The 10,501-nt window shown below is 35.6% G+C and overlaps 1 protein-coding gene across 1 annotated transcript; it reads left to right on the top strand.

Moving 5' to 3' along the window:
* Positions 1-8,970: 8,970 nt before the first annotated feature.
* Positions 8,971-9,900, top strand: LOC140516633 (olfactory receptor 4C11-like). The gene has a single exon (XM_072627635.1). The coding sequence runs from the start codon at positions 8,971-8,973 to the stop codon at positions 9,898-9,900; it is 930 nt and encodes a 309-aa protein (XP_072483736.1).
* The last annotated feature ends 601 nt before the right edge of the window (positions 9,901-10,501 follow it).

The raw sequence follows: 10,501 nt of genomic DNA, 5'->3' as shown, positions 1-10,501 counted from the left end.
GTGCCACATTGGAGGAACTGAGAACTTACAGGTCCCTAGTGTGTACCCTCCACTTGACAAAGGACTCAAAAAGCAAATAACTGGCAGGAAAATGCCCCCCCAAAGGAAAAAAAATTAGAACATAGAAGGTTGCTTTCTTGGTAAACAGATGTTTTCCTCCATCCTTTCACATGAGGAAGACGAAAGCATACCATCAGAGGAAGACACCAAAGTCAAGGCTTCTGATGCAAAACCTGCAAAATGAACATGAAATGATCTCAGGCTTTGGAAGAGCCCAAAAAATATTTTGAAAATCAAGTAAGAGTGGTGGAGGGAAAATTGGAAAGAGAAATGAGAGTGATGCAATAAAATCACGAAAAGCAAGTCAACAGTTTGCTAAAGAAGATACCCCCCCCCAAAAAAAACCTGCCGAAGAAAATTACACCTTTAAAAATAGGCTAACTCAACTGGCAAAAGAGGTCCAAAAAGCCAATGGGAAGAAGACTGCTTTAAAAAGCAGAATTAGACACATGGAAAAGGAGGTTCAAAAGCTCACTGAAGAAAATACTTCTTAAAAATTAGAGTGGAGGTGGAGCCAAGACGGTAGTGTAGAAAGATGCACATACTCTAGCTCTTCCACACAGCCCATAAAATACCTGTATAAAAAGACTTTAAACAAATTCTAGAGCAGCAGAAGCCACAAAACGACAGAGTGAAAAAGATTTCCAACCCAAGGTAGCCTGGAAAGCTGACAGGAAAGATCTATCTCATGGGGCGCTGAGCAGAGGGCAGCCCACGGAGCTCAGCTCAGTCCTGGATGCGCAGGACCCTCAAGAACAAGACCTGAACAGGTTTTGGGGGTGGAATCCCCAGGAGCAGCTGTAAAAATGTAGATACTAAATGCACCAAAAATGAAAATCCCTTATTATAGGAGTACATATAGAGAACAGAAGCTCAGTTTTAATAACCCATTGTGTTATGTAGATGATTCTGTATGATCCTAGATACTCACAGTCTATGTCAATGAACCATATGCTGCAACGTCCTACAAAGATAGCAAGATTTATTTACGACCGATTGGTGAACTACCTGTCATTGAGTGATCCACATAACCTAATAACTGGATTATAGAAGGACAGTGATTTTTTTCCCCTTTCACTGAACTAACTTTAAATTAAAAAAAAATAACTGTAAGCTAATTCTAGGGAAAAGATACCAGCCCAATTAAGTCATAAATCTATAAAATATTGGATCAATCAATTATGGTACATTAGGTGAGAGGGCACTAGCTTTGGGGAGTTCAGAAAATTCACACAAATAATGGTGTCTGAGTTGCATCCAAAAGGAAGAAAAACTATTTCTTATAGTAGATCATTTATTAAAAAAAATAAGGTAAACAATGCAAAGACCTGGACAGAAAACAGGATAGGGAAAACATCATTTGCTATGAACAGAGAAAAGTCCAGTTTGCTTGGATCACAGAGGTTTGGACGGGTAGTAATGTCAAACGACACTAAAAATCTAGGTGAGAATTATATTCTGTATGGTTTTAAAATCTAAGATAGAAAGAATTCGTCCATCAACAATATTTTCTTAGTCAGCTACTTTGAGTAAACAGTTCTTTGCTCAAAGAGAGGTTTTAAGTTTATTCAAGCCGAGATCTTATATCAAAATAGCTCATAGTGTCCCAGGTACATAAGAAATCAAAATGACTGGTCATTCTACCTGAAAGTTCATGAAAATTGTAAAAGAGAGTTACCAAAAACCTTATGTACTCAGAAAGGAAAACCTTATAGCAAGTCACTTCTTTTCCTCTATCAAGAATGAAACAGTACACACCAAATGTAGTTTGAAAAGTATAACTTTCAGTTTAGTCCTACATGGTTCTATCTTTTGCAAATCACATTTTTAGATGTCACTAAATTTGTGCGGACCAGAATTTTCTTTCTGTTAAATGAGAAAGCTAGGCATGATCCCTATCACTTCATCCTACTCTAGCATTCTGTGATGCTTGGGCTGTAACAAAGAATATTATGGCTGTAGCCACAGGGCAATAACAAGGAAAATGGCACTGAAGAGGATGATGGGAAATTTTTCACATTCATGCTAGGAGAGGTGATGGTACAGTCATTACCTCCACATATTCGAAGGTGTTAACCAGGGCCTAGAATTTCCATTCTTAAAGTTTTTGTATTCCATTTATGGTCTGGTGAAACCTATTGATGACAAGTCAGAATAACACAGTTAAAACACATAGAATTAAAGGAAGACCAATTATATTGAAATAGTTGTACTATAAGCTGAGAAATAAATGCTCCCAGGTCCAGACGTTCTATCAAAAGTACTCTGGAATTTGAGTACTGTGGAAATACAATCAGGATAACACAGGATCTGGCAGCTTCAACATTAAGGGATCGAAGGGCTTGGAGTGAGATATTTCAGAAGTCAAAGGAACTGGAATTGAAGCCAAGAATCACCTACCCAGCAAATCTGAATATAATACTTCAAGGGAAAAAATGGTCATTCAGTGATATAGTCGAATTTCAAGATTTCATGTTGAGGAAAAGACCAGATCTGTATTTAAAAATTTGACTTCCCCAGACAAGAATGAAGAGAAGCATGAGAAGGTAAACAGAAAAAGAAAAATCATAAAAGACTCTCTAAAGCTGAACTGTTTACATTACTACATGAAAAGAAAATATTTTTAACTCTTGAATCTTTTCTCAGTATTTGGGTAGTTGGAGACATTGTACATACACACACACATACACATAGATAGATAAAGAGTACAGGGTGTGTTATATCAGAAGAGATGATATCCACACACTAAAATAAAATAAAATAAAATAAAATTAAGGGGTGAAGGAGGAAAATTCCTGGAAGAGAAAAGGAGTAATGGAATGGTGCAGGCTATAACTCATAAAAGAGATAAGAAAAATCTGATTATGGAGGAGATAAGTGAGAGGGGGAAAAATAAAGCTACTTTCCCCACGTGTGGCTGAAGGAGGGAATAACATGCTCACTAAATTTGATACGAACATTTATATACACCACAGGAAAGTAGGAGAGGAGGCAACAAGTGGAGCGAGGGGAATGTTAGAGGGAAAGGTAAATGGGAGAATGGAGTCACTAGAAATAAACACTTTGGAGAAAGGACAAGGTCAATTGTAGGGGGGAATAATAAAGGGGTATAGGGTAGGTCAGAGGGCAATATAATTAGTATTAAACAACATGATTTCTATGGAAGTCTTTTGCAAAACAATACATGTTTAGTCTCTATTGAATTGCTTGCCTTCTCAGTAGCGCGGAGGAGGGAAGGGGGAGGGAGAGAAGTTGGAATTCAAAGTATTAGAAACGAATGTTGAGAAATTTTATTGCATATAATCGGGAAATAAGAACTACAGGGAATGGGGTATGGAAATTTATCTTGCCTTGCAAGAAAAGAGAGAAGATGGGGATAAGAGAGGGGTGGGGTGTGATGAAGGAAAGGGTACGTTGAGGGAAGGAGTAATCACAGTGCAAGGTATTAGGAAGCAGGGGGAGGGGAGTGATGGGGAGAAAAATTGGACATGTTACAAAGTGAGGTAAAAGCAATTAGTATTAAAACAATAGACAACTAATTACTGAGAATAAATCAATGACATCTTTAGTTTGGAGAAAAGAATTTCAGTCTAAATTTCCTAGAGAAAGGTAACCTCGGGTAAAATTTGGCATTGATGGAAAAGTCAAGGTTTCAATGGTAAATTTGATTTTATGATTGCCATTTAGTCAGGAACTAGAACATGTATAGAAATGCATGTAAGCCACTTAAGACTTGCTTCAAAAGATGTTCCTTAGCCAAAGTGAAACTATAATCATATTTGAAACCTGGTTATTGGAACTTGCCATTTTTAGATGCTATGGGACTGTTAAGTGACTGTTCTTCTGAGTCTAACTCCAGGTATGGATAGCAAGAAACGCGATCTGAGCCTCCAATCCATGATGCCAGTAAGCTGATGAGATGCTGGTATGAACTGCATAGGAGATCTCAAGGGAAGGGTAGGAGAGTGGCTGTTCAGCATGGGCTGAGGTAGGATTCTGCTGACTCAACTTCCCCACTGACACCTGGCAGACTTTAAGCCTGACTGAATGCAAGTGGATAGTCTAATCCTGCCTGGAACTGACATGAAGTTCGGGTGATATTGTATCCCTGAAATGTCCTTACTATTGGTGGCAATTTTCTATAGTCAAAAGGTTTGTAAGCTTAATACCAGATCTATTCAGTTATAGATTATGGGCAGGGGAACATCCGAGGTTTTCTTAAATTAAGCTATTAGGCATAGGACCGTAGACCAACAACAATAAGTTAGGGTCCTTTAATTCTTAGTAATACTATGGCGACAATTAGGTCAAGAGCTTGTGAAGTTAGCAACATAAATATTATTTGTCTCAGTTGGTAAATGTTTAAAAAAATTTTCTTTTGCTGTCCATATTGTAAATGCTTTAAAAAGAAGTATCACCTGGTCAAAAGTTGGAATTGCTTTATCTGTTATAAACTGTGTTAAAAATAAATAATAAAAAAGTACTCTGGGTACTATGATGATAACATCCTGGCATTGGCAACTTTCCAACCTTTCCAACCCAATTTATTTCCTGTTTCTATGAATCAATGATGTGAAATGACTTTTTTATTTTCAAGAAAGGAAGATAAAATGAAATAAAAAAGGTTACATGTCCTATTTACCAAATGAGCTAAAGTCTTGTGCTGGGGCAGACTCACACTAATTGGCTACAGATATTGGCTCTTGTACTGACCATCATCAGATGAACTTGTGATATCTACCCTCGCATAAAGGAGTTCTCTTATTTCCTTGGAGGCTCAGATGCAGTCCTCTGGGATCAAAAACTCTGATACCTTTCATATAAAGGCAGTTTACAGAGTAATATGGGTAATTTTTTAGCAAAGAGCAGAGCTTATGATGGAGGATTGGAAGCAAGGAATAAGTAGGTGTCTCAACCCAAGATGCTCATTTGTCCTTGTGAAATTTCTGAGAACTAGAAGTCAGTAAGTCCTTGAACCTTTTAAACTGTCCCTATTGCGAATCTAGCAAAAACCAAGATTTTTCAGTCAGCCTGATCATTTCCTATTTGTTGAAAGCAGGATACTTGTAACAGGACAATTCAGATAAGCCATCAAGGGACCCCCATTAATTTGTCCCCTAAGCAACACAGAGTCAGGGAAAAGGAAACACTGGGTATAAACATATGGATTTTCTGAAGGGATTGTTCTCAGTTTAGTGGACTACGTGACTTTTGTATATGAACTCAAATATTTTATGAATCATCTTTGTAGATCGTATAACTTGGATAAGGCTCTCTCTGAGTCAGTTTTTATTAACCTGGCATTTGTAAACATTTTTTTTCAATGTTTTGATAATTATAATTCAGTATAATTGATTTCCTTTCTAGTTTTCAACATTTTGTTATGCAGTTAATATCATGATTCTGAAAACAGATGCAAATCCTTAATCTCTGACTCTTTATCTGTCTTTCTCTCGCTGTCTCCTAGCAAAGTACGCAATAGTACCTAGATTTATAATCTAGAGACATACAAAACTAAATACTCATTTTATTTTCCTTGGAGAAAGAGAAAATCTTAATGGACATGTTTTAAAATGAAAATTGAGAAATATCACAACTAAGAAAATATCACAACTGCGAATTTTTTTAAAAACTTCATATTCTGTTAATTGAAGTACAACACAGAGAAAGAGAAAATGAAAAGAGGAGGAAAACGACTCAGAGAAAGACACAGTGAGAAGAAAAATTGGTTGCCATTACAAGCAATCATCCCATTCTCAACCACTCTGTTCAATCATTCTCCTTCTCCTTCGTTCCTCCTTCTCCTTCTACTTCATCATTTTTATAACTATTTTTATGGTTGAAATTAATGTTTTTATTATTTTTGTCAAGATTTAGGTGTGTAATTCTCCCACAACACAACATACACAACACAACATTTCATTCCAGTAAATCCTAGGTTGGCCTGAGTGAAATATAATCTGCATTATTTGGCGAAGTGTTAGGAAGCAAGGGTGCAAGTAAAGCAGTAGATACAGCCCACTTTTCTCCTGATTGGAAGGTATGGTAAAGTAATGAAGCCAGGATGATACAAGTGTGGGGAAACCATTGTTCCACTGCACTTTAACAGAAGTCATGGGATTTAAGCCTGGTAATGACATGCTAATCTCAGGAGAGTAGTGGCAGTCCTGCAGTGCAAGTGTATTTGGCCCATTAGCATTTCTTTCACTCGGTATCTACAGTCTCATTAATATCCAGTACATCTTATCAGTGTGAGTATAATCATATGGACAACTGACAAGCATTACAATCATTCTCAATTTTTTTACATGGTATATATATTTTTTAAAATATTTTTATTTACAGAATAAAACAAGCATTTACATAAAATAGTATAATAAAAATAAGATTGTGTATGACACTGCAAATTTATTATGTACAGTTTGTAAACCCTTGAAATATGAAATAAAGTTATAATATAAATTTCCTTCTTTTCCTTATTTTTCTTCTCTCCCCCAACCATTAGTCATACATATACATGTGTGTATATACAAATGTACAAAGCATTATGTAAATATATATGTGCATGTATATACACATATAGACTACGTGCACATACATGTGTGTATGAATATGTATTATGCCTAGTTAGGCATGTATGGATGTATGTGCATGCACAAACATATACATGCATGCATGCATATACACACACATGATATATTTCTAGTTCTTTCTCTGGAGACAGAGAGCATGTTTTTTCATACGTCCTTTATAGTTAATTTTTTATATTTATAATAGTCAAAATAACTTATTTGCTTAGACATTCTTAAAACAATATAGCTTTTACTACAGACAATGTTCTCCCAGTTCTTCTCATTTTACTCTCCATTAATTTATGTGAATCTTATTATGTTTTTTCTAAGATCATCAAGCTCATCATTTCTTCCAGCACTGTAAAATTCCATCACAAACATATACCACAACCTTTTCAGCCATTCTCCAATTAAAGGCATTCCCCAAATTTCAAGTTTTTTTGTCAACAAAAGGAAAGCTTCTATAACCATTGTAGAACATATAAGTCATTTTTTCTTTTTCCTTAGTCATCTTTGGCAATAGACTTAGTAGTGTTAATTCTTGGTCAAAGGATATAGGCAGTTTAATAATTCTTTGGTTATAATTCCAGATTGCTCTCCAATATGGTTGAGTCAGTTCACAATATCACTAACAATGAATCAAGGTCCCAATTTTTCCACATCCCGTCCAATATTTGTCACTTCTCCTTCAACAGTTTTAGCTTATCTGGTGGATGTCAAACGACATCTCAAGATTGGTTTAATTTGCATTTCTCAGTTCAATAATTGTTTAGAGTATTTTTTCGTATAACTAAAAGTAATTTTGTTTTCTTCATTGGAAAACCTCCTGTTCATATCCTTTGACTGTTTATCAATTATATTTACTAATGGTTTTACTTGGAAGACACTATAGTGAATTGGTAAGAGGGCTGAATTTAGAGTCAGAGTTCACAAATGTGAATCTTGACTTTTCCAACTTACTACCTGTGTAACTTTAGGAAGGTCATTTAAAATTTCTCTCTACTCATTTTCCTCACCTGTAAAATGAGGAATTTGAACGAGAAATTTGTCCGGTCATTTCCAGATTTAGATATATGAGGTTTTTTTCCTCCTCTAGGAAAAAGGAAACTCCTTGTGAGCAAAACTATTAATATGGTTTGCTTGCTTTTTGGATGAAATAAACAATCATTTTCTCAAAAGGGAATGAATGATAGTAGCTCCTTGACATGGAACTAATGATTTTGACTTGAATTACTGGAGAGAATGCATAAAAATGTATTATTAATGGATGATTTGTGATCACTCTAAAAACAAGTATTAATCAATAGGAGCCAATGAATTTGAGTAAAAATAATTCACATGTGACTAAACTTATTTACTTTTTTTGATATGGTCACTACAGTGATAGACAAACAGAATAACAATCATGATATACTGAGAATTAATTTATTTGTGAATATATGTTATATATGTACATACACATATATTTGTATGTCTACACATACATGCATATATATAAATGTTCATCACATTTACTATACACACATATATAGATCCATACATACATATATGCATACATACACATATAAATGTATGTTGAAATGAGGATTTTGATAACCACACTGTGTGGTTGTCACATCACATCTGGAATATTCTGCCCAGTTCAATGTGCTAAATTTTAGAAAAGATATTTACAAGGAGTAAGAATTCCTTAGTCTGACAATGAGAAACGTGAGCATACTGCATATTATTTACCATTTAGTTGTTTAAATGGTGGGAAATGCTTTTCATTAAAGTAAAAGATTTAAGGAAGACATGATCACATCTTGAGGTATTTGAAAAATTGTCATATGGAAAGAGAGACTTCAATCTCCTCCTCCCCAATTTACTTTAGAGATCAGAAGAATAAACAATTGTTATACGTTATGAAGATATAGATTTAGGTTTCGTGAAAGGAAAAACTTATTATCAGTTAAACCTATGAAATACTTGATAACAGAAAAAAAAGATTGACTCTAGCAGGAAAATAGTAAACAAGCAAGGAGAATGTGAGTTTTCAGCAAATATTAACTTGAATATATTAGCAAGTCATACTCTGTTCTTTTACTGACATAGAAACTTATTCCTTCATAAACAAGCTGAAGATATGTGAAGGGTAGATAGCCAGAAATTATAGGAAGTGTATGTTCTTTGTCATATTCCACGTAAGATATTTAAGGGTACAAAACATTGAAATACTTGAGAACAGACAACGATTCAGTAAGACAAAAGGTCCCTCTATCTGTTTTCCTAATACTACTTTCTTCTATTTAGGCAATGATCATTTCTCACCTATTTCCTTACCATTTTCACTGAAGACATGGAAATGAAAAACAATGTGACTCAATTCATTCTCCTTGGACTGACACAAGACCCAAAGAAAAAGAAGATAGTATTTGCCATTTTCTTGGTTTTCTACACTGCAACTGTGTTAGGAAACCTCCTCATCATTTTGACCATCAAGACCAGTCCTGCACTTGAGACCCCCATGTATTTCTTTCTGACCTACTTGTCCTTTGCAGACTCCTGTTTCTCTAGTACTACAGCTCCCAAACTGATTGTAGACAACCTCTCTAAAAAGCAAACTATATCCTTTGATGGGTGCATGACCCAAGTCTTTGGAATGCATTTCTTTGGATGCATGGAAGTCTTGGTCCTTATCCTGATGACCTATGACCACTATGTGGCCATCTGTAATCCTCTGCACTACACAGTCATTATGAACCAGAAGATGTGTGGAATTTTAGTAAAATTGGTCTGGGTGGGGTCTTTTCTGCATTCTGTCACCCAGACCTTCCTTGCCTTGAGTTTACCCTTCTGTGGTCCTAATGTGATTGATCACTATTTCTTTGACTTGCAGCCTTTGTTGAGATTGGCCTGCACTGACACATATGTGATAAACCTACTTTTTGTATCCAGTAGTGGGGCCATATGCATGACGAGCTTTGTAATTCTAATGAGCTCCTATGTTTTTATCCTTTATTCACTAAGAAATCACAGTGCAGAAGGGAAGCATAAAGCCTTGTCGACCTGTACCTCCCACATAACTGTGGTCATTATATTCTTTGTTCCTTGTATTTTCATCTATACTCGGCCCCCAATTACCTTCCCTGTGGATAAGTTGTTGTCTGTATTTTATACCATTGGAAGTCCTTTTCTCAACCCCTTGATTTATACCCTGAGGAATGCGGAAGTAAAACATGCTATGGGGAAGCTATGGTCCAACAGAGTAAGTACCCATGGCAAATAACATACATCCCCCCTCCCCCCCAAATTACTAGCATTTCATGTCACAGCTGTCTACCTTAGTTTCCTCAACTGTAAAATGAGAATAATTATATCATATACCTCACAATGTTATTGTGAGGATCAATTCAGATCATGTTTGTAAGGTGCTTAGTACAGTGCCTGAAATATAATAGGTGTCTAAAAAATGATTATCACCTTCTCTTTCAAGGAAGATTTGGACCACTGTGAAGCGGATATGTTATATGCTTGCATTTGACTCTGACACTTTAAATTACGGGTATTATATGTAGGCAGTTAAATACAGAATGAGGAATGATTCTAATATGTTCAGCCCAAAATACCAAAAGAAGGACAGTCCTATGAATAGTTACAACTTTCAGTTATTGCTGGTGCCTGTATAACCCATATGGATGCAACTATATGGATATAGCTTTTATTGAGTAGGGAGGAAAGACAATGGCTTTATAGGTTTCACGCGAGAAGTCAGAGGTCATATAATACAACCCTTTCACTTGATTTGTGAAGAAAATGCGGACCATAATGGTTAAACATTTCATCTAAGTTGATATAGAAGGTAAGTGAAAGAAATCTTCACTTTTCAT

The sequence above is a fragment of the Notamacropus eugenii genome, chromosome Y (genome assembly GCF_028372415.1).
Source record: "Notamacropus eugenii isolate mMacEug1 chromosome Y, mMacEug1.pri_v2, whole genome shotgun sequence".
Lineage (NCBI taxonomy): Eukaryota > Metazoa > Chordata > Mammalia > Diprotodontia > Macropodidae > Notamacropus > Notamacropus eugenii.
The sequence above is the reverse complement of the archived record's forward strand: the minus strand, read 5'-3'. Positions and strand labels throughout refer to the sequence as shown.

Coding starts and splice junctions, on each gene's coding strand:
- LOC140516633 (XM_072627635.1), top strand. CDS start 8,971: ATGGAAATGAAAAACAATGTGACTCAATTCATTCTCCTTGGACTGACA.